Source organism: Leucoraja erinacea, chromosome 15, assembly GCF_028641065.1.
Source record: "Leucoraja erinacea ecotype New England chromosome 15, Leri_hhj_1, whole genome shotgun sequence".
NCBI lineage: Eukaryota > Metazoa > Chordata > Chondrichthyes > Rajiformes > Rajidae > Leucoraja > Leucoraja erinaceus.
The window spans coordinates 21,879,698-21,905,190 of NC_073391.1; the positions used below are offsets into that span (position 1 = coordinate 21,879,698).

The 25,493-nt window shown below is 40.9% G+C and overlaps 2 protein-coding genes across 4 annotated transcripts in view; one reads left to right on the forward strand and one right to left on the reverse strand.

The window, feature by feature from the left end:
- The window catches only part of habp2 (hyaluronan binding protein 2), an 88,316-nt gene extending 81,005 nt beyond the window's left edge, over positions 1–7,311 (forward strand). Inside the window, exon 27 of the mRNA XM_055647460.1 lies at positions 7,032–7,311. Coding sequence (XP_055503435.1) covers positions 7,032–7,187 — 156 coding nt within the window. The 3' untranslated portion in view covers positions 7,188–7,311. The remainder of the gene's footprint in view (positions 1–7,031) is intronic.
- A 4,118-nt stretch (positions 7,312–11,429) lies between these two features.
- The window catches only part of nrap (nebulin-related anchoring protein), an 89,199-nt gene continuing 75,135 nt past the window's right edge, over positions 11,430–25,493 (reverse strand). For 2 of the 3 annotated variants that reach the window (XM_055646888.1, XM_055646887.1), the window contains 8 exons: positions 22,836–23,147; positions 21,755–21,859; positions 20,387–20,485; positions 18,718–18,822; positions 17,440–17,547; positions 15,518–15,829; positions 14,258–14,410; positions 11,431–12,022 (listed from right to left, as the gene is read on the reverse strand). In XM_055646888.1, coding sequence (XP_055502863.1) covers positions 11,912–12,022; positions 14,258–14,410; positions 15,518–15,829; positions 17,440–17,547; positions 18,718–18,822; positions 20,387–20,485; positions 21,755–21,859; positions 22,836–23,147 — 1,305 coding nt within the window. In that variant the 3' untranslated portion in view covers positions 11,431–11,911. Of the gene's footprint in view, positions 12,023–14,257; positions 14,411–15,517; positions 15,830–17,439; positions 17,548–18,717; positions 18,823–20,386; positions 20,486–21,754; positions 21,860–22,835; positions 23,148–25,493 lie in introns of all 3 variants that reach the window. The other variant, XM_055646886.1, reaches the window with a different exon arrangement.

Sequence of the window (25,493 nt, forward strand, 5' to 3'; positions counted from 1 at the left end):
ATCATGGCTGATCGATCTCTCCCTACTAACCTCATTCTCCTGCCTTTTCCTCATAACCCTTGTTACCCATTCTAATCAAGAATCTATCTATCTCTGCCTTTAAAAATATTCATTGACTTGGCCTCCACAGCCTTGTGTGGCAATGAAATCCACAGTCTTGTGTGGCAAAGAATTCCACAGTGGTGCAAAGAATTCTGCACCGACCAACGATCACCCCATACACTAGCTCTAGGGAAAATTTACAATTTTACCGAAGTGAAGTGTGTGAAGAAAACGGAGCACTTGGAGAAAATCCACGTGGTCACAGGGAGAACATAAAAACTCTGTACAGACAGCACCCGTGGTCAGGATCATAGAAACATAGAAAATAGATGCAGGAGGAGGCCATTCGGCCCTTCGAGCTAGCACTGCCATTCATTGTGATCATGGCTGATCATCCACAATCAGTAACCCGTGCCTGCCTTCTCCCCATAACCCTTGTTTCTGCTAGCCCCAAGAGCTCTATCTAACTCTCTTTTAAATTAATCCAGTGAATTGGCCTCCACTGCCTTCCATGGCACAGAATTCCACAAATTCACAACTCTCTGGGTGAAAACATTTTTTCTCATCTGTTTTAAATGGCCTCCCCTTTATTCTTGGACTGTGGCCCCTGGTTCTGGACTCCCCCAACATTGGGAACATTTTTCATGCATCTAGTTTATCCATTCATTTTATAATTTTATATGTTTCTATGAGATCCCCCCTTATCCTTCTAAATTCCAGTGAATACAAGCCCAGTCTTTCCAATCTTTCCTCATATGACAGTCCCGCCATCCCGGGGATAAACCTCGTGGACCTATGCTGCACTCCTTCAATAGCAAGGATGTCCTTCCGCAAATTTGGAGACCAAAACTACACACAGTACTCCAGATATGGTCTCATCAAGGCCTTGTACAACTACAGAACTCCTACACTCAAATCCTCTCGTTTTGAAGGCCAACATGCCATTAGATTTCTTCAATGGCTGCTGTGCCTGCGTGTTTACTTTCAGTGACTGGTGTACAAGGACCCCCAGATCTCATTGCAATTCCTTTCACCTAACTTGACACCATTGAGATAATAATCTGCCACCTTGTTCTTGCCGCCAAATTGGATAACCTTACATTTATCTACATTATACTGCATCTGCCATGCATCCGCCCACTCATTCAACCTGTCCAAGTCAGTCTGCAACCTCCTAGCATCCTCTTTGCAGTTCACACTGCCACCCAGCTTTGTGTCATCTGCCAATTTGCTAGTGTTACTTTAATTTCCATCATCTAAATCATTATATATATTGTAAATAGTTGTGGCCCCAACACCGAGCCTTGCAGCACGCTACTTGCCACTGCCTGCCTCTCTGACGAGGGACCCATTTATTCCTAATCTTTGTTTCCTGTCTGCCAACCAATTCTCTATCCATGTCAATACCCTACTCCCAATACCATGTGTTCTAATTTTGCCCACTAATCTCCTGTGTGGGACCTTAATGAATGCTGAAAGTCCAGATACACTCCATCCACTGGCTCTCCTTCATCCATTTTATTTGTCACATCCTCAAAAAATTCCAGAAGATTAGTCAAGCAGGATTTCCCCTTCATAAATCCATGCTGACTTGGACTAATCCTTTTACTGATATCCAAATGCGCCATTACTACTTCTTTAATAATTGACTGCAGCATCTTCCCCACCACCGATGTCAGGCTAACTGGTGTATAATTCCCTGTTTTCTTGTTCGCTCCAACATTAGCTTCCCTCCAATCCACAGTAACTGATCCTGAATCTATTGAACATTGGAAAATGATCACCAATGTGTCTACAATTTCTAGGGCCACCTCCTTGAGTACCATGGGATGCAGACCATCAGGCCCTGGGGTTTTATTTGCCTTCAGTCCCATCAATCTTCCCAATACTATTTCTTGCCCAATGCAAATTTCGTTCAGTTCCCCTGTCTCCCTAGATCCTCTGTCTTCTAGTACATCTGGGAGATTGTTTGTGTCTTCCTTAGTGAAGACAGAACCAAAGTACCTGTTCAACTCTTCCGTCATTTCTTTGCTCCCCATAATAATTTCACCTGTTTCTGCCTTCAAGGACCCAACATTTGTCTTTACTAATCTTTTTTTCTTAACATACCTAAAGAAGCTTTTACTATCCTTCTTTATATTATTGGCGAGCTTACCTTCATACTTCATCTTTTCACCCCGTATTGCCCTTTTTGTTACCTTCTGATGTCCTTTGAACGTTTTCCAATCCTCTGGCTTCCCACTACTCTTTGCTATGTTATACGCCTTTTCTTTTCGTTTTATTCCATCCTTAACTTCCCTTGTCAGCCACGGTTGTCTCTTACTCTCATAGAATCTTGTAATGAAATGATCCTGCATCTTCTGCATTATGCCCAGAAATTCCTATAATTGCTGTTCCACCATCACTCCTGCTGGGATCCTTTTCCAGTCGACCTTGGCAAGCTTCTCTCTCATGCCTTCATAGTTCCCTTTGTTCAACTGCAACACTGACACTTTTCCCTCTCAAATTGCTGATTAAAACATCATATTATGGTTACTACCTCCTAGTGGTTCCTTTACCTTGAGTTCCCTTATTAAATCTGGTTCATTAGACAACACTAAATCCAGAATTGCCTTCTCTCTGGTAGGCTCCAATAGGAACCCGTGTCTCTAGCGCTGTAAGGCAGCAACTCTACTGCTGAGCTACTCTGCCACCCTTTTTAACTACATTATAAAATAATATACAAAATGGTAAATAAATACTGGGACATAGGCAACATTAAGAAATAAGCTGAAATATCATGTGAGCATTTAAAAAAAAAACATTTAAAATCCCTGAGGATAGCAATTAGTCCTTGATTGCATATGCTAGAATACATAATAACAGAATGCACTGAGCTCTACTTTTGAAATGTTGTTTTATTGAAATTAATGAAGGTAAATCTCAGAACCAAAGTTCAATAAGCATCTCTTATTGCATTACATATTCAGCAGATAAAGCAAAATCAATTTTTGCCCTTATGCTGAAATATTTTTAGTTAGTATATAGTTTTCGTTCAGACTGAATAGTTTCCTTATGCACATGTTATTGCTCAGTATAAGCCACTAAAAAAAAATATTGGATCACATACAACAATGTGTAAAGTTGCCAGGGTATTTTGCAGAGAGACTAGTTCATAAATAGCTTAAATGAAAGTGTCAATTTTAGTGATTCCTCTTGGCTGTGGTTGAAAAAACCCACAAACAGCACAGCTAAGGGAGTCTCTGAATTTATTGACAGCAGCTTCAGAGTTTATCTGTCAAAGTAGGAAAGGGCAGAAATCCCAAAGTTGTTGTCAGTTCTCCTCGAATAATAACAGCGAGCATCAGTAGCCTTGCGGTCATTATTGCTGCAAACTCTGGTCCACTGTTTTCTAACTTTGAGAGGTTCTGTGGCTCATTGAGTCTCATTCACTCTGGCTGCAATTTGCCTACAGTCTTCAATTGTGAAAATTGATGTGAAAAATCTATTCAATATGTTTCCCATATCCTAATCATCTGTAATAGTTTTACCCAATTTATCTTCTAATAGGCCCATCTGGTCCATGACCTTTGCTTTACCACTAACTTGGTCCTAAAGCATTTTTGACTACCTTTGGCTACACTCTGTAATTTGCCTTTCCTTTTTGCTTATATTTTTGAATGCTTTCTTCAGCTACAAACAGATGCCTTTTGTATGATTCCTCCAACTATAAAATATTATTTTATATGAGGCTTTAAAAAAATTTAATGGGCTTAATTTTTAGTTTCAATCTAATTTCGATCTTAAACCATTAAGTTTTGTATTTTTATCTTGTTACTGTATATAAATGTATTTTGTCTCTCGTCTTCTATAAGAATGTTCTCCTTTTTGTGTTTTTTTAAACAACCCTTTTGAAAGTAAGGACATTTTGTAAAGTGCAGATTGTCAGTAAATCTGGGGCAAAAAAACAGAAAATGATTAAAGTACTCAGCGGGTCAGGCGGCATCTATGCAAAGAGAATCAGAGTTAATGTTTCAGGTTGGATAATAGAACCCTTCACCAGTACCTTTCTGACTAATAGCCCTGTCCCACTCTACGAGTTCATTCAAGAGTTCTCCCGCGTTGCCCTGATTAGAACTCGGAGATTTACGGTAATGGCCGCTCGTAGGTACTCGGGGCTCTCGTGGACATTTTTCAACATGTTGAAAAATTTTCAACATGTTGAAAAATCTTCATGAGTCTTCCCGAGTACCTGCTGTTAGCGTTACGATCCACTAAGAGACGTCCCCGAGCTCCGACGTATCCGCTACGTACATTCTACGTGCTTACCACGAGTTTGATTTTTTTTTAAACTCGGGAGAGCATTAATTCTGTTTCTTTTTCAGCACCCGCTATCTGACCTACTGAGTGTTTCCACTGTGTTCTGTATTGTTTCAATCATCCACAAGACTTTCTTACCTTTAAAATAAGGCACAACATCCCAGGAACTGTCAGTTTACATACATAACAGCATGCAATAGACAGCTGGGCCATCTCATAACCAACAGATCAGTCCAAAGCTCAGCCATTCTGCAACCTCTAACCTGAGCGATGCTGGACAACTAGATAGCTGATGGGAGGAGGAGTCTCCAAAAACACTCCCTTCATCTGTGAAGGCAGATCCCAGCATGTGAGTGCTAGAGGCGAGGTGGAATCACCTGCAACCATGTTCGGCCAGATGTGTTGAAAATGTGATCCATCTTAGCTTCTAAAGATGATCCCCACCAATACAGAACCCACATTTTAGCCAATTCCATTCACTCCACATGATATCAAGAAAAGTCTGAGAGCATCACTGGGCAGCGCAGTGCCGCAGCAGTAGAGTTGCTACCTTATAGCGCCAGAGACTCAGGTTCGACCCTGACTAGGGATGTTGTCTGTATGGAGCTTGGACGCTCTCTCCGTGACCGCGTGGGTTTTCCCCGAGTGCCCCCTTTTACTCCAACGCTCCAAAGACATACAGGTTTGTAGGTAAATTGGCTTAGGTGAAAATTCTAAATTATCCCTAGTGTAAAGTGTGTACTAGTGTAACGGAGTTCACAGGTTGACGTGGATCTGGTGGGCCGAAGGCCCTGTTTCTGTGATGTAGCTCTAAACTAAACTAAACTAAAAGTCTAAGAGCATCAGAAATAGTCAAGGCCAAGCAACAAGCCAAACGACTATGGTACAGAAACCCTGTATTTCAGACCTAGTTATGTTTCTAGCCAAGCAGTTGCATATAGTTACACACAAGCACTGACCAAGTGGTTTACACGTGCAGAAGAAATCCAATGTGACTCAATTCATCTACAACAAGATGATATAAGAAGTCAACAAAACTGTTATCAAGCTGCAGTTGCTCACGGGTAACTTGCTCGCTGATGTCCAGTTCAGCTATTACCAGTTGAGCATTTTTTTGGCTTCAAACCTGATCCCAGCCTTGATGTAATCAAGGATAAAAGAATGGAATTGCAGAGGTGAGGTGAGAGTGACTGCTCATGACTGTTATTCAGGCCACCAAGGAGCCATGGAAAAGCTGAAGTCAGAATGCATCAAACACACACTAATGGTTGAAATAGCACCTCTTGCAATACAGGTGGTCGTGTTCATGGAGATGAATCATCCCACCCTAGCATATCACTGCACGTGTTATTCAAGGCTGCACCCTTGTTCCAACCATCTTCAAAAGTGTTATCAATATCTTTCCACCATTCATTAGGTCAGAAGTGAGGATGTTTGCTTCTGTTAGCATATTGTTCAATTCTCTTCCCAATACGTTAACAAATGAGACAACCCACCCTGCATGTAGCCTGTCCTGACCAATATTCAGCACATGGTTGAAAAGTACATTTTGTGCAACAAAGTGCCAGCAATGACCTTCATCTCCAACACGAGGGAGTCAAAAGGAAAACGCTTGGACTATCTTTAATTGGACTGACTGGACTTTACCTTGCGCTAAACATTATTCCCTTTATCCTGTATCTGTACACTGTGGATGGCTTGATTGTAATCATGTATAGTCTTTCCACTGACTGGTCAATCTGGGTTTGGGAATAGCACCATTTACACGTTTCCTTGTAATTTACATTCAATCCAGACTTAGAAATATTTCACCTTTCTTTCATCATCCCTTTGTCTGAATCCTGAAATTCCCCGCCCAACATTATTGAGGGAATACTTTTACCAAAAGCACTGTAGCAGTTTGGAAAGGTATCTCACCAGCAACATCTCAAGAGCGTTTATGGATCTGCAATGAATGCTGGACATTCCAGAGATCTCAAAATGCTAAATACTGAATACATGTATAGCAGGTACTTCTGCAACATAAAATAAGTATTTAGATAGGCACATGGATAGATTAGATTTAGAGGGATAATGGCCAAACATGGGCAGGTGCAACTAGTGTAGATGGGGTATGTTGGGCGGCAGGGCCATGTTGGGCTGAAGGGCCTGTTTCCATGATGTATGACTCTATAAAAACCTGAAAGGGTGGTAGCTCCAGTCAACACTGGTTTAGTGCTGACCCCCATTGCTACAATTTTTCTTCTTCTTATCGAGTTGACATACAAGATTAGAAGTTGTTCAGCCAGAGCTGGACACTATCTCGGCATCTGCACAATGGTGTCTGTCTTGTGCTTCTTGTGCTTCTTGTGTGTGGTGGTGGAAAGATTGGTGGAAACAGGGCCGCGACGTGAACGCTCTTTCCTTGACCCCATTGCTGCAATTACAACATTTAGAATACACTTGGATAGTAACATAGGAAACGTTTGGAGTGTGATGGGGCCAGACACAGGGAAATGGAACTATCTCTGTTAGTCAAGTTGATGGGCATGGACAAGTTGGGCCGACGGGTCTGTTTCCAGGCCGTGTAGCTTTGTGATTGATTCAAACTGCAATCAGCAAAAGCCAAAGACCTAAATAGCAGAGGAAGGGAATAAATGTAAAGAAATAAGGGAAAAAATTGAATAATGTGACTGTTCATTTTGCTACAGGGTGACTCAGGAGGTCCACTGACCTGTTTGAAGGATGGACGTTATCAGGTCTATGGAATAGTGAGCTGGGGGGATCGCTGTGGATTGAAGAACAAGCCTGGTGTTTATGCTCGTGTCAGCACATTCCATAACTGGATTCAAGGAATAATTAATTAGATTTTACTGTTTCAACATGCAAATGAAATCAAAAAATAAATTTGGTAGCTCAGCTGCAGGTTGTGTTGCCCACCCTGTGTATTAATGGTTAATAAAATATAACTTTCCATACCCTGAAAGAAAAGTGTTTGGCCATCTCTTTTCTTTTGATAATTCCAGTTAACCAAACTGCTTGTAAATCTTTCCCTACAATGTTCGTATTGTATTAAGTCCCAAGAAGCAGATTTGACGTCAGCCCTGTATAATAGAGATTATTAAAGTTGGTATCAAAGAATGATATGAAATTGGAGGTAGTGACTGCAGTTATTGCATTATTTAGATACTTCAAGGCCTTGGCTACTGGAATTAAATTGTCGTTCAACAATATGGAAAGTCTATCGGTTTTCTCAGCAGTGTACTGAGTGGCAATCCAAATTGCTGGTTACAATTATTACACTCTGTTGCAACCAGAATTGATAGCAATCATCACTATAAATTTGTTACAAAATACAAAGCCTGGCAGGTTTGCAACCATTTCCCGCCTCTCGTAGGCTGGATACTTTACTGGTATAATTATAAATGAATAACACGTTATCATTTATCATTGCTGCAAAATAGCAATATACTGGTCTGAAGAAGGGTTTCGGCCCGAAACTTTGCCTATTTCCTTCGCTCCATAGATGCTGCTGCACCCGCTGAGTTTCTCCAACTTTTTTGTGTAACCTACTGTAAAATAATGTTCTGCTTTAAATTTTAATGCCCAGTAAAAACTATCAGATCTTTCAGATAATATTTGTTATAGGAACTCCGTAACCGAATCCTGGCTGCTTACCAAAGACAATTTAAGGCACAAAGCCAGCATTACATGGGTTGACCTCAGTGGTAGTCTTCTGCAAGAAAGGCATGCAGGTGGTGATGGTTTCATTTTAAAGCCAATACCTGATGGATTAGATTATGAGGGGGAACTCTCAGAAGGGCCGAGATGCTGGCACACAGACCAGCCAACGGCAACAGACAGTAGTCAGTCCCGTTTCCAGCTGTTGAACACCTCATTATGCCACCAGCACCAGATGGGTGAGGTCAAGGATGTGGAAAGACTACTGCATAACTCCTCCTCCACTTGAGGAAGATTTATGCACAGCCCTCTTTGCTTTGAAGTGGCTCGCATTAATTATTTTAGCAATGGGCGCAGGAACGACAGAATTCTAGGAATGCATTCAGAGAAGATCAAACAGACTGGCATACTTGCAGAAATTTTAATCAAGTGTCCTGGAAGTGCAGCACATGCCCCCATTCAGAGGACAGGAGCTCGGTTCCTTTCTTGTCCCTTCTGTCGGGAGCTGAGCACAGTTCCCTGTGCTTTTAAAGTCATATCTCTGCAATCTCAGTCTTCCTCCTGTTTATAGACTGCTGAGGGTCTTGAACTTCACACAGTGCCAACAGTAGTTGCTCAAATGCTTAGATATTGAAGGATCTTACTGTTTAAATCTGGTCAATGACACTTCTGAAACAGTTTTATGTGTTTCATCCTGTCTGGAAGCGATTCACACCTGTCTGGGGTGATTCTTATTATCTCTTTGGCTGTTTCATGCATTGTCAACATCATGCAAGATTAAATATCATCTACTTGTGGATTAAGTCTATGCTGTCAGTTCCTTTTATGTTTCAATTCCTAGTACTCAGGCAGTCAGGAGGGTTGCAGTAATGAAGGCTGCTGCTTAGACATAGATCTTACAAACCCCGAGTGTGAACTCAGGGTCATCAGTAGCCACTGTTTGGCAGCTCTGGGCACTGTGTGGCAATTAAAAGTGTCATCCACCACTCATGCATGCAGCTCTGTAATAATGCTCTGGACGTCAGTGGGTGACAACAAGAATAATGAGCAGCCCACAGGTGAACAGCACAGATATAATACTCACGCCACCATTTTGAATGTCCACCCTCCAGCCCATGACCTCATCTAAACTCACAACTTGAACATGAATAAAACAGACAGGGAACACCATTTGAAGGACCCGAAGCTACAGGGAGAGGTTGAGCAGGCAAGGACTCCTTGGAGCACAGGAGGATGAGGGGTGATCTTATTGAGGTGCATGAGATGATGAGGAGATTAGAGAGGCTAAATGTAGAGTCTTTTACCCAGAGTGGGGGAATCAAGAACCAGTATTGACACCCTCATACTTTGATGGTCTGGGATATATTTTCAATTTATATCGATCTATGAGTTGTTACCATTGTTGGATAGGTTGACATTTATTAACAAAGCTTAATTGCCCCTAAAATGAATGGTTTATAAGGTAATTTCATAGTGGAGTTAAAATTCAACCATGTAGTTGGAGAACAGAAATTCCATTTACCTTTCCTTAAAGTGGGCATAAGTGAATCAGGTGAGTTTTTACAAGTCAGAGATTTGAACTCCAGATCCTTGATTCAGGCCTCTAAATTTATAATCCAATAGCCTAATCATTATGCTACTATTCTCTCATTCAACCCACCATAAACATGTAAACGTCGTCCACTAAGCACAAGGATTCATTGGTGACAATATGGCCAATGACTCTTCTTTTAAAGCAATGTACAGCATATCTATAGTAGGAATCTTATATTAGTTTACTTTTGAAATGCAGTGCAGAAACAAGCCCTTCGGCCATCGAGTATGCGCCAACCAGTGGTCACCCCGCACATTAGCAATATTCTACAAACCAGCGACAATTTTTAATTTTACCACAGTCAATTAACCTACAGACCTGTACATCTTTGGGGTGTGGGAGGAAACCTGAACACCCGTAGAAGAGCCATGTGGCCACGGGGAAAATATACAAACTCTGTACAGACAGCACCCCTAGTCAGGATTAAACCCGGGTCTCTGGCGCTGTAAGGCAACAACTCTACCGCTGTGCCACTGTGCCGTCCCACTGTGTCCACACCTCTTGCCGTTACATTAAAGTTATTAAAACACAATTTGCTCAATGGAGCAAACCACATTGTTTGCATCATCAATAGCAGACCACCGAGACAGATGCTCTATACCAAGCTCTGTCATAGGAAGAGATTATTGGCTAGGGAGTGGAAAAAACTTAAGGAAGTTCTCACCGTTTCCTTGAAACATTCCCACTGACATTTTGGAACCATCACCGATGATTATGCAAAGAAACAACATGCACAATGCAATTGGGAGTCTAGACCCCATGCATCAGGATCCCACAGAGAAACAGAAGAAGCATTCCACTGCAGAAACTACCTGCGCACCCGCCCCATCAGGTACCCTCTGCCCCTTCTGTGGAAGAGTCTGCGGTTACCACTTTGATCTCATTGATCACCTCAAAGCCCACTAATCCAAACGAGAAGAAGAAGCATCAGAAGAAGAGCTACCTGTTATGCTGCAAGCAGATGATGACTGGGGGAGAAGGGGGAAGAAGAGAATGAGAAGGAAAGAGCCAACCTGGACAATCAGCTTTATTATAGATTGGGAAGACTCAAATGACTGTAGTAAAAAAGCATGATCAAGGACGATGTGTATCATTTTTCTAAATTACCAGGGCTACTCAACTTATTTGAGAAACGAACTGCAGATACTGAAATCTAGAACAAAACACAAAGTGCTGGAGTAATTCAGCACATCAGGCAGCAACTGTGAACGGAATGGCCAAACGATGCTTTGGGTTATAACATTTTTCAGACTTGTTGATTCCCTCCACAGATGCTCCCTGACACGTTGAGTTACTCTAGCACTTTTTTTTCAGAGTTTCTGTGGAATTTCTAATAGCTACATTATTTATTACATGATGGATATTACAATGTCATGTTGTGATATTGACAACATATTGTAATATCATGTATTTCAATATCAATTATAATTAGTATTGCAACTACTTGGGATTTGTTTTTTATTTCCACCCCATATGTATTGCCCAACTTCCTCCTGTCCACAAGTCCTCCAACCCATCCTGAAAAAAACTTTACCTACAAACCAATTTCACACTTCACCAGACACTGGAGTTTCTGCAGAGTTCCCATTTAGCACTCAAAGCTAATCACATAAAACAGGAAGACGGGTTTATCCGCGTGGCTGCCACAAGTTAAGTGGAGACATAAGGAACTGAAGATGCTGGAATCTTGAGTAGAACACAAAGTGGTGGAGAACTCAACGGGTCAGGCAGCATCGCTGGAGGATATGGATAAGCAATGTTTTCGGTTAGGACACTTCTTCATGCATGACCCATCAGTAGAAGGGTCTCAACCCGAAATGGCATTTATCAATGCCCTCCAGAGATTCTGCCTGTCCCGCTGATTTCCTCCAGTATATTGTGTTGTACAAAAGTTAAGTGAAATTTGCTAAATACCTCCAGTGGCTTAAGTATTTTTTGCCCACCAAGAAAAACTCTCCCATCATTTATGGGGAATGTTTTTAATCAAATATGGCCACATGCTAAAGTGAAATGAACTATTCCTGTTTGGTCTGTAGTAAAGCCTAACATTTGCTAACCAAAAAAAGAACACATTCAAGACTTAAATTCAAGACTTTCATAATTTTTAATGCATACTTTTAAAATTAGACAAAAATTATGTTAAAATTGTTTAATCCATGAATGAATAGAAAATTATTAAAGAAAAGTACCTTGCAGTGCAGAAGGTGCATTAATTATGTATGCAAAATTTGACTAAAAATTAAATGTAGCTTATATATAATGTTGGGCAAAATGTGCCATTTAAAAACTAGGACAGCAATTAGTCGTGTGAGCATTTTATTTTTTATTGAGTTTCATCTTGAACCTCTTCGCTTGAAGTAGCTCAGTTGCATCTGGCATCACATCTGTCCGCTGAGAATCTTCTGTACTCCTGTTTGCCTGAGCTTGCTGATAATAAAAAGAGGAACATGAGCTTTTGGCTTCATGCATAATAATTCTGTGTTAATACTTTGCAGTCACATTCTATAAGACATCAATCATTTTCCAGTGCAACCATCAAGAAAGCACAAAGAATTGCTTCAAGCATTAAAACTTCAGAAATGTAGGATATTTTAAATTGTCCTTCAATATAATTTGATTAGACTCCTTCACATCATTCTGAGTACATAGACATATAAATGATTTCCTGTACTTTAAAAAGGTAATTATTGAACTTGCCGCTCCCCTGGGGAGCAGTATCTGCCAGAGGACATTTCAGAAGTCAGGGTGCATGGTGCACTTTTATCTTCTGACCATTCATTTAAAGGGTAAGCATCATTTATTGAAGAAACTACCCACCAGGCCTACTCCTGCACCTATTTTATATGTTTCTATGTTTCTATGTTTCTATTCCCGAAGTTCTTGTTTTAATGCTTCATTACCCAAATGCATAGAATGGATCTAGGTCAGTAAGACTCCAAATGCACAAGTGCAACTTAACCTGAATCTGCCATTTATTAAGATCTTCATTTGACATCAGATGCTGAATGTATGTGTGATATTCTTACATTCCCCGATGCTTTCAATTTGACTGTGGCTGTCATATTAAAGCATTATTTTTGGTGAACTCATTTCTTATCACACCCAATGTTACTCGGGGATCATACTGTTTAAATTTAGATCATATTTTATCTGGTTCACTTATACGCTTTCAATGTGTAATGTGCCTTTAATGATCCTATGCTATTGATGCACAGATTCAGAGTTTAACTTGTTTCATCAAAGAAAGGAAACCAGACAAAAAGAATATTCTTCAAGAGTTTGTGTGCTGCAAAATCTGGTTGTCTATCATTATAGAGGCAGAGAATGATCACAAAGTCCCCTGTGCTCCACATCACCATGCAAGGATTTTTAATGCACACCTTGTGAAGTTAAAGGGGCAGAACTAGGAGCAGCTCTTGGTTAGCCCTGGTTAATGCAGTGCTGCCATTATGACAATTTCATGTTTGCTGTCTGCTGATGAGAATGACTATATCAATACTGATATATTGATATACCTCATTGCAAGAAGGATTTGAGGGCTTTAGAAAGGATGCAAAGGAGGTTTACTGTAATGATGTCTCGATTCTGGGGTAATAGCCACAGGGAGAGGGAGGACAGTCTTGGATTGTTTTCCATGGAATACCAAAGGTTTAGGGGTGACCTGAAGTACAGGCACTTTGTGTTATATGCCTTGGATTTATGCATTTTTAATACCAAAGCTTGACTTTCGAAATAGCTCGCTCAAATGTACTATGGTACTGGCATGGTGGCGTACATGTTCAATTTACACATTTTGAATTATGTACCGGTTTTCAAGCACTTAAACTCCACTATGTAAAACACGAGGTGCCTGGATATAAAGTAAGGAGAGAGATAGATAGCGTAGGTAGTCAGAACCTATTCCCCAGGCTAGAAATATCAAAAAACTCGAAGCCGTAACTCGAGGTGAAAGGAGCAATGTTTAAAGGTGGAGATGATGGTGAATGTTGGACAGGGCTTGTGGTGGAGGCAGATATGATAGTTGTGTTTAAGAGACTTTTAGATAGGTGTTTGGATATGCAGGGAATGGAGGGATATGGGTGATGTGCATGCGGATAAGAATTGTGCTTGGCATCATAGGTGGACAGAAAATGCTAGAGTAACTCAGCGGGACAGGCAGCATCTCTGGGGAGAAGGCATTTCAGGTCGAGACCCTTCTTCAGACTGATGTCAGGGGAGTGGGCGGAACAAAGATAGAATGTAGTCGGAGACAGTAAGACTGGTGGGAGAACTGGGATGGGAAGGGGATAGAGAGGGAACGCAAGGGCTTGGCATCATGTTCAACGCAGACAATGTGGGCCAAAGGGCTTGTTCCTGTGCTGCACCGTTCGATGTTCTATGATGATAAAAACAGAAAATGCTGGAAAACGTCAGTCAGACCGTATCTGTGGAAAGAAAACAGGGTGTATATTCCAGGTCAAATTGAAAAGTTAATTTTGTCTCTCTTTCCACTGATGTTGTTGAATGTTTTAGCATTTTCTGTTTTTAATTCAGTTTTCCAGCATCTGCGGGTTTTTGCTTTCCTGTTCTGATGGATGTATCTTAATCAATAACTCGTGACATAATAAGAAATCAATGACTCCTGCAATACCTTGCCACGTGCCCCTTTGTGGCACAACTCACCGTGAATTGTTCCAACTGAGTGGCAGCATCTAGAGTGTCCAGGCCTTTTGCATGGGGCATGTTAGCAGCGAGTCTAACCATTTCAACTTTATGATAACCCGGCGGAGTCCAACCAATCCCACGGGTCCGGTTAAGGTCAGATTTGTAAGCAACCTGGGAAGAAATATACAGGCGATGAGTGTGTGTGAGAAACCTCCGGGCCATTTTGCTCCAGAATCACCCACGATGTAAAAGCTATTTGCTACATCTTAAGCCACAGAGCACGAGCAGAATTAGACCATTCAAACCATCGAGTCTGCTCCGTCATTTGATCATGCCTGATCTATTTTTCCTTCTCGACCCCATTCTCCTGCCTTCTCCCCGTTAATCAAGAACTTATCGATCTCCACCCGATGACTTGGCCTTCACTGCTGTTTGTGGCAATGAATTGCGCAGATTCACCACCATCCCCTTTCTAAAGGTATGTCCTTTTATTCTGAGGCCGTGCCCTCTGGTCCGTGACTCTCCCACTACTGGAAATATCCTCTCCACATCCACTCTATGTCATTAGTGGGGACATTTTTGATTTTAGCAGATATATTAAGCTTAAAAATGTGTGTATTTTGTATTTGCTTAGTTTATTTCTTATCAAAAAAGCTGTGACAATCCCCTGATACCAGCACTCTGTCATTGCTGCCCTCTATATCAGGATATGATTACTGGGCTTGGGATATTCCTATCTTTCTTATCTGTTGGACCAGAATAAATCCTCTGGTTCTTGTATGCCGGATTTTTGTAAATGAATTAAAAAAGAACACATGTACAATGTTCGGGCAGCACAGTGGTGCAGTGGTAGAGTTGCTGCTTTACAGCGCCAGGGATCCAGTCTCGATCCTGACCTTGGGTGCTGTGTGTATGGAGTTTGCACATTCTCCTTGTGACCATGGGAGATTTCTCCGAGTGCTCTGGTTTCGGCCCACATTCCAAAGATGTGCAGGTTTGTATGTTAATTGGCTTCTGTAAATTGTCCTGAGTGTATAGGATAGAGCTAGTGTATGGTTGATTGCTGGTCGGTGTGGACTCAGTGGGCCGAAGGGCCTGTTTCCATGTTGTAGCTCTAAAACCAAAACTAGAATGTTACGAAACACCTGTATCTAAACCACATTTCATCATTTGCTTATTCATTATAGTCAATGGACTTTCTTGTCCTTGGAAAACGATCACATTGTTCGTTCAAATCTACATGCAAGCTTAATTCAGAAACCAATTACAATTACTTACATCACTTTGTAGTTTGTAGGCTTCTCGAGCATGCTTCACATTTAGCTGCTCCGCATCACATGTCCATTGATGCAAGCGCTGCCTGTAGTTAATATTACTAGCTTGCTCCTGACTTCTTTTAGCTTGTACAAAACCAGGCTGGTCCAGGTGGAGATGGTACTTGGATTTACCTTCCTCAAACTCTCTCTTGTATTCATTGGCACTCTGCAGTCTGCTGGCAGCCAGTAAATGCTTCATTTTTTTATCATCATCAACACTGCGGCACCCGATCTGTTGCCCCCTCTCTTCCACAAATGCCCGTTTGTATTTGTACTACCGGAAGAAAGAAAGCTTTTAAAGCAAATGTACAGTATTTACATGCATCTTATACTGTGAAGAGTGAGCTTACAATTTCATTATACAATTTTTAAAAGCAACCACTAGGTTATCCATCCTAAGTCTTTACAATAATTAATAACTATATTCAAACTTTGTAGTTGATAACAATCATCCTTATTCAAAAAAACAAATACAAACAATTAGTATTATTTGTGTACATTATTTGAAAACAACTCCAAAAATCGAATGTGTTCAATCACATTGATCTGAAACACCACATAATAAAATGTACCACGGATGAACACAGAGGGGAGGCTGGCTGGACTATGGTGCCATCCTCACCTTGGTGCCATTTATGTTATGTTGTGTCGTGGACTTTCTGTGTTTGTGCTTTTTTTAAATTCAATTTCAATTTTATTTTTAATATGTTTTATTATTTATTTATTTATTTTTTAATGATTTTTTTATTTTTATGATACTGCCTGTAAGGGAAATTCATTTTGTTGTCTCAAATTGAGACAATGACAATAAATTTGAATACAATACAATACAATACAAAGTAAGGACATTTTGTAAATCTTAAAATGCAGTATGGGTTGGAACTCGTTCTTTTTTTTTGTTTTACAGACAATAAGAATCCTTTAGTATTTCATAAATTCAAGTAAGTAAAATCCAGTCATGACTAGGGGCGCTGCACCGGCAGCAGCCTCTGCCTACAGCCTGTCTGTTATTTCTGTCTTTTTTATTATTTTTAGTTAGTCCAAAGTTTTGTGTTGGGGGAAACTTTAACTTTTCTATGTGGGGGAGGGGGGCACGGTAAGGGGGAAACCGTTTCTCAGTCTCTTCCTGGCAGGGACGCGACTATTTCTCCGAGTCGCGTCCTCGCCCCCCACCTCGTGGCCTACCAGCTGGATCGGAGCGGCCTTTCTTGCTGGGGACCGGGAACCGGACCAGAGCTGCTACAGCGGCGGCGCAGCGCTGGAGTCACCGCGGAGCGGGCGATGCCTACCTGGGTCGCCGTTGGAGCTCCGGAGCGTTGGGTCGCTGCTCCAACATCGTGAAGCTCTGGTGCGGAGAGCTTCCAACGGGGGCGGCGCTGACCGTCATTGTGGAGTCCTGGGACACCTTGCAGAGGGTCTCCAGCAGCAGTCTCCACCCGGCGCGGCCTGCGGACTTTGGGAGCCGCAGACTCCGGTAGGAGGGGGCCGACTCTGGTGTCCCGCAGCCCCGACGTCGGACTTACAACACCCCGGCGAGCGGTCCTGGACATCGGGCCGCCCCTAACGGCAACTGCGGAGGGCACGGGGAGGCCCTGACCACGGGGAATAGTGGAGGAAGAAGACTGACTTTGGTGCCTTCCCACACAGTGTGGAACTTTGATTCTGCTGTGTGGGGATATTTTATGTCAAACCCTATAGTGTGTTGTGTCCTGTTGATTTTTATTGTATGGCTGTATGGAAATTAATTTCACTGTGCCATCAGGCACATGTGACAATTAAATCTATCTTGAATCTTGAATCTTGAATTACCGTGGAATATAGTTTCAATAAATGTGAATTTATTTTGACAGGATTTACATTTTATAGAAAAATATTGGTTCTTACATCGCTGGCTATTTCCCTTGATGCTTTGGCAGTCTGGAAGGGAATAGCATCCAGCCTAAGGTCGTAACCCAGTGCCCTTGACTGTTCCCAAGATGTCTTGTAAGCTTTCTGTAATATTAAAAACAACAATTCATTCTCTCCATTAGGAGTGCGCTCACATCTGGTTCTCTTTACCACCAAGATAGCATTTCTAGTTCCCCACCAAAACCCTGAATGAATAGCAGAAGATGCACGAGGACGGCCTTGGACGACTGTTTCTGCAAGGGAGCAGCAGACATCTTCTTAAAGTCTTCTTACAGCATTTGTGCTGAAAACAGGAATCCCCAGCAAAGGATCATTGAGCATCAGTAGCAGAGAACAAGACACAAAATCCACTTTCTAGACCATTCTCCTTTTACCTCGAGAACATATAATAAACACACTGCCATCTAAAATAAATAGTGCAGTGCAGTGAAATGAACAGCATTAATATTATACAGAGCTGCTAATTATATTTAGAAAACTACAGTTCAATTATCAAGAAGTCATTCATTTTTCTTATTCAGAAATAGGTATAGGTGATATCACATTTTTGCGCTGATTAAGAATCAGTCCTTTTAGACGTTAGATTTTAGAGATACGGCGTGGAAACAGGCCCTTCAGCCCACAGAGTCCACGCTGACCAGCAATCACCCCGTACACTACCACTTTCCCATACACTAGGGACAATTTACATTTTTACTGAAGCCAATTAACTTACAAACCTGTACGTCTTTGGAGTGTGAGAGGAGACCAGAATGGTCACAGGGGGAACGTACAAAGTCAGTATAGACAGCACCCATAGTCAGGATTGTATCCAGGTCTCTGGTGCTGTAAGGCAGCAACTTTACTGCTGTGCCACCGTGAGCAGTCTGGCCACAGCAGTCATTTTTGTGTGCCAATTGGATGGTTCATTCTATATGTAATAAGCATCTCATGGCACCGCAATGTATACAATTAAAATGTAGCCGCATGCACCCACCATTGGCAACTATTCCACTTGCTGGGATTACCTCGACTAAAGTTCATACCCTGCTCCATTTGACCCTAAGGCAGAAGCATTTGCTTTAAGCCATAGCTCGCTGCAGCTAGAAATGTTGAGCCAGATATCTTAAAAGAATGGGAATGTCAATAAGAATTGTCTGCAAACATTTACCTAATATATAATATAATCATCAACAGCTTTATTATAATTCTCTGGAAGATAAAATATTACTAATCAAATTGAACTGTGAGTTAATACTCAATCCACTAACTTACATCACTGATATTGTAGGCATTGATTCGTGCTCTCTTGAAATCAGGATGGTCAGGTGGTATTGTAGATCTGTGCATCATCTGCGCATATCTAGATCTATACAGTCTCTGCAAAGCAATGCATCACTAAATTAGATTTCACTTTAAACTCAACTTTCTCTCAAGTGGAAGATCAGTTGCTATAAGCACATCGATGATGAGAAAGATCAAAGCAAACAGATGTTTGACTAGATGAAAAAAAATCTCAAATTTATATTTGCTAAATTTACCTTTAAGATCTCAAGTGCATGCTGTAAAATTGCGAAATTGTGTTTTCTTTTCTTGACTGATACATTATACCAGTAACTGAAAATTCAACCATCTTACTTTCTATTGATTATATTTGGTCCAAACAGCACTAAACGATAGGCAGAAGGTAGCATTATAGCAAGATAAATGATTTTACTATAAAGTTTAAAAGATTGTAATGCATAATTGTAAATATGTTCTACTCCTCGAGGTGACCAGTCAACAATTGGAATCTTATAACAGAATATCCACATTTGCAAAGTAGGATCATTGTCAAGTCTAGAAATTTCATTAATTGCTGTCAAAAAACACACATCTTGCTATATCATCTGGACAACGAACATCAGAAATGGATTACTGTGATGGAATTGGGCTGTGCCTTTGCTGAAACACTAGAGGAAATTAATTAAGCACCTAAGATTAGACCTGGCAACTCAACCCAAGCCCCACAAGACCTGATCTCTCTGTCAAACCCAGGTTGGTCTGGCTGACCATTCTGATAAAACATTCGGAGTCAGATCAGGCTAAACTGAGGAGAGTGGTGTAATTTCATTCATATTATCACATCTGTCCTTAGCGTTTGTTGTTTCTTCTTTAGACAGGTTAATTAACAGCGTGTGTGACATTGTTACATTTATGGCATGGTTGGGTCAAGTCAGTACAGGAAAAAAACCCTAAATATCGGGTTTGAGTCTGATTCAGAGTTGCCGTGATCATGTTGAGTCAGGTTTTAATGTTGAATCCATGCAGTCTTCTATGAAAGAAAGATGTGGATATAACAGAACCTGTACACAGTTCCTCAAAACTTAGACCAAAGCTTGGATGAAATTTTAAGGTCTAGCAATAGGAATAGCTGGAACAATGCAAAGAACACAGAACACCCTCTCCTTTTCCTCCAACCTCTCCACCAATCTAAGAATAAACTACAAACCTGTCGCCTAACGATAGATCAAGGATCGTTACTACCCCACTGGGCAGCATGATTCACAATCCAGACCGGTGCCAAGGGGAAGTTTTTGCTTGCTTTCCTTATAATGTTTTTGTTCAACCACTTGGAGACAGAATTATTGAAGTGATAATTACTATTAGGCCACTGGCATTTCTCAGCACGTGCTTCCTCTCACTCTACCCTGCTCCCCCACTTCTGCAAGGAAACCAGTGAAAATGCAAAAATGACAATAGATTTATATTTCCTTTCAATATCACAGTCAAAGGAAAGGGAGAAAGAGGAATGCTCTCTGAATTAATTATCGCACTTCCATCAAACTACATTTACTTATTCTGCTGCAGAAATTCTATCACAGATCTGAAGAGGAAGATTGGATGCAGCAGTAAAACATTATTGCCACATGAAAGGATGCTTCAAATCCCTCCCTTAACATACATCACTGCATTGCAGGTAGCTTGTCTTAGCATGGATGATGTCTGCAGAATCAGTCACACTTGTAAACTTCAAGGTATCAGGATGCTGTCTGTACTTTTTCTGGGGAACAAAGAAACGGAAAATTTAATTAAATATACTGTTGAAAATAAAAAAAAAATTACTAAGTATCTAATGGATTCAGACTCTCTTCCCCCACATCTGTTCCAAGGATGTCACTTCTGTTCAAGGATGATTATAATGTTTTGTGAGTGTGATAATAATCTTTATGTGTCACTCCTAACTGTGCATGTCTTTTACTGGTAAACCTAGCAACTGAATCTGCCGAGGAGACTAGACATCACTAAGTGACCAGATGAGCAAGTTTGCACTGGATAAAGGTGTTATTCCAGAGCGAAAAAAGATGACGTTTATATGGAAATATTCATGTTCATTTTTTGTGCACCACACTACTGCTGATTGCACGACAATTTTTGCACAATTCTGCTGTTATTGTACGTATTATTGTATCCATTACCATATAGTGTCTACTCCATGAGCTTCTTGTGAACATTGCCCTGATGTTTATAATGATATCTTTATGTTCTTTTACTATATTCCTTTCAGGAAAAGTTAAAGAAGCAGACTCCATTCACACTGTGACCAATTATTTAAATGCAAGTTAGCCAAAAAGAAAAATTGCCACAAGATAGAAAGTATAAAATGTTCAACAGGAATTCATTATTCCATCTGATCAATCATGATTTTCAGAATAAAAGGCAGTACCTTTAGAAAAGATGAGGAGGAATTTCTTGAGACAGAGGGTGGTGAAATCTGTGGAATTCATTGCTACAGATGGCAGTGGAGGCCAAGTTGTTGGGTATTTTTAAAGCAGAGATTGACTGGTTCTTGATTAGTAAGGGTGTCAAAGGTTGTGGGGAGAAAGCAAGAGAATGGGGTTGAGAGGGTAAAATAGATCAGCCATGATTGAATGGTGGAGTACACTTGATGGGCCAAATGACTTAATTCTGCCCCGATGACATGAACTTATTCACTAAATGTTCATTTGACAGACATCTGCAATGTTTGACCCTTATTAGAAATTTGCGATCCATGGGCAGTCTAATTCATGGGGAAATTGGTATTGATATTGATGTTGTTTTATGATAGTCACGTATAACGAAATACAATGAGAAGCTTTTGTTGGTGTGCTATTCAACTAAATCAAATCATACCATACATGAATAGTCAAACCACAACTAAGTAGTCCTGGCAATGATGTGTCCAGTAGCTTCTTCCCCAACTCTGCCTGAAATCTGGTTGAAAGCCAGAGTTAGGACTTGGAAAAGTTATTTTAACCAACCTCCAATGCTATAAATGATAAAGGATTACCTCACTGATAAGTTCACTGGCCTTCTTCACCGTCTCAATCTGTGGCGAGCCCTGTGTCATCCATGCAGTGCCTCTCAGGAAGTTTAGATCAGACTTATATTGTATCTGTTGAAACAAAAGAGATGCATGTATTAATTTACAACGACCATGAGATATAGAGAGCAACGGTTTTAAAAAGCAAATAAAGAAATTATTCAGAGATTAAAAAACAATAATTGTCCAAATTCATCATTGAGTCGGTGAGTGTCTAGTTCATTATTTAAATCACCAAAGCATAAAATATTTCTGGGCCAAGTGCTAGAAAATAGGATTAGTATAAGTGGTTGCTTGATTGTAAGCATGGACAGGTTTGAGTGGCACTGTGGCACAGCAGTAGATTGCTGTCTTACAGCACCAGAGATTCATGTTTGATCCTGACTATAGGTGCTGTCTGTATGGAGTTTTTACATTCTCTCCGTGACCTGCGTGGGTTTTCTCCAGGAGCTCTGGTTTCCTCCCACCAAAGGCGTACAGGTTTGTAGGCTAATTGGCTTGGTAAAAATTGTAAATTGTGACTAGTATGTGTAGGATAGTGTTAGTCTGCGGAGATCGCTGGTCGGCACAGACTCGGTGGGCCAAAGGGCCCGATTTTGCACAGTATCATTAAACTAAACTAAAGTCCTGTTTAGTTTAGAGATACTACATGAAAACAAGCCCTTGGCCCACCATGCCCATGCCACACTAGTTCTATGTTACCCCACTTTTGCATCCACTCCCCACACACTATTTGCAACTTACAGAGGCCAATTAACCTACAAACCAGCTCGTCTTTAGGATGTGGGAGGAAACAGCAGCATGCAGTGAAAACTCCACGCAGTCACAGGGAGAACATGCAAACCATACAGACAACATCCGAGGTTAGGATCAAACCCAGTTATTTGGAGCTGTGAGGCAGCAGTTCAATAGCTGCGTTGCTGTGCCGCCCTTAATTTTGTGCTAAATGACACAATGATGACATGATAAATTAAGTACCTGTATAAGCAAATCGCCCACCCCATTTACAACAAATATATCTGTGTGCAAAAACAATTTGTCGACTTACCTCACTCTGCTGATTATATGCTTTCTTTGCCAATTGTGTCTTCATGTCATTCGGCAGCATCGTATATGAATGGAACATCTTCTTGTAACCCAAACCACTGGCCAAAGACTGGGCATTTCTGGCATGCACAAGGTTTACCATGTCCATCGATAAGTGGAAACGACTTTGGTTTTCTTGTGATTCTTTCTTGTACAGTTTGTTGCTCTGTAACTTGCCCATTTGCATACAGTGTAGCATCTTGGGGTCATCCAGAATGCTTCTCGCACCAATGTGTTTTCCTTTCTCCCTGACAAAAGCATTCCGGTATTGATACTGAAAAAAACGGTGGATATCACTATTTAAAGATTCTCGTAAAAAATTACAGCAAATGCCATCAACTATATATATGTAAGCTTAAAAGAGGAGGTCAGGAAGTTGATGTGCAAGTTATCTAATTGCTTCCAGAAACTTCACTACATCTCTGAAAGAAACAGCACCGTACATTTGCAATTACAAGATACATTCACTCTAGACTCAAATTGACTCAAATTCAACAACCGCGGATGCTGCCTGACCGGCTAAGTACTTCCTCCATTTTTTGTTTTTATTTCCAATGCTGCCGTCTTCTACTTTTAGACCATTCAGAAAATAGTTGCAGGCCACTCTGCTCCGGTGTTATATTAACAGCGTTAACATCACCCAAAGATAACTCACGAGGTCACAGGGCGAATATACAAACTCCCTACAGACAGTGCCCATAGTCAGGATAGAGTCTGGGTCTCTAGTGTTATAAGGCAGCAACTCTACCGCTGCACCACTGTGCCACTCCTTAGCTTCCTCTCTTCATCCTGGCTTCCTTTCTCACTCTTAGGTTTGCTTTATGTCCGTTACTTGGCATTGAAATAACTATCTGAATTAGTTCAGACCTCACGGGTAGTGTTTTTTCTTTGGTTCACTGCCTTCAATGGATTTGGAAATGAGAAGGGAGCATAATAGGATCAGGTACTAGGATGCCTACTTGTAATAGCATCTAAAGACAAACTCTATCCTTGTGCATCTCATTTAGTGGTAGTCAAACTTAAGATTTGTGGAGATATACAGTTGCATTTCTGTTCCCACTGGCACCAGAACTCTGTAGATTTTGAATTCCAGCAAATTACAATGTAAAAAAGCAAAGAAATTCTGTGGCCAGTTCTCGCCGACAACAACCAGGTTGCTGTTTACTTGCAGCTATGATATTGACATTTCATATCACAGCTACTGAACACAGAATTAAGATTTATAACATTAGGGTCACCCTTTCATAGATATATATGAAAATAGGATGTTGACACAAAATGCTCAAGTAACAGTGGGACAGGCAGCATCTCTGGATAGAAGGAATGGGTGGCGTTTCGGGTCGAGACCCTTCTTCAGACTGATGTCTGATGTCTGGGACAAAGATAGAATGTAGACGGAGACAGTAAGGCTGGTGGGAGAACTGGGAAGGAGGAGGGGATGGAGAGAGAGGGAGAGCAAGGGCTACTTGAAGTTAGATAAATCAATGTTCATACCGCTGGGGTGTAAGCTACACACACAAAATATGAGATGCTGTTCGTCCAATTTGCGTTGGGCCTCACTCTGACAATTGAGGAGGCCCAGGACAGAAAGGTCAGATTGGGAATGGGAGGGAGAGTTGAAGTGCTGAGCAACCGGGAGATCAGGTAGGTTAAGGCGGATTGAGCGGAGATGTTCAGCGAAACGATCGCCGAGCCTACGCTTGGTCTCGCCGATGTACAGAAATTGACACCTGGAACAGCGCATATAGTAGATGAGGTTGTAGGAGGTGCAAATGAACCTCTGTCTTACCTGAAACCTGTTGGTGTCCTTGAATTAGGTATGTTACAAAACCTACCTGAATCGTGGCTGAGAATCTGCCCCACCCGTGTGCGCGATGTTGGCGCTGTTTAGAGGGGGCGGGTTTAAAACGCGATTTTTACTAGGCTGGTGCAATCGAAAATGTTCAGCCTAGTAAATCATTAACGGAAAATCGCTGAAAGACCCCGTCGCAAAAGGTATTGTTAGTTTTTATGGCCTTGTATAATAGTTATAGTAGTTTAAAAATCACTCTCTCAACCCGCAACCTCTCGCAGCCCCAGGGTTTTATAAAGCAAACAATTAAAGGCATGTACCTTATTTTACATTAAAAGGGGCTTCTTAAGAACCCTGTATATAACGTTTTCTATAGCGAGTAGCTCATTTTGGGCTCTTTATATCCCGCAGTATTTTTCTGGGCATTTGAGGGCACAAATCCAGCGCAATGTGAACGTTCTAAACCAGCGCGTTCACAGAAACCCACTAGAAAGCCGATTTAAATTGACTTTAATTTACAGCAATTGAACACTAAATTCCTTCCATTTGGCCTATAAATTGATGTAAATGAGATTTAAAAATCATGTTTTATTGTGAATTATTTGTGAATATTATTTGGACACTTAGGCTATTTAAAAATGTTAATCATTTATTAAGAAATTGATAGATGTTTAGATCTAGTAATTGAAGTTTGAAATTAGCTACAATTGGGTAACTAACTAATTATATGCTTTAATTTCAGGTCATCCAAGTAAGATTATTTTATATTTGTTTCAGAATGCTTCAATCTATGATAACTGAAAATTTCATTCAGTTCTCTTAATTTTT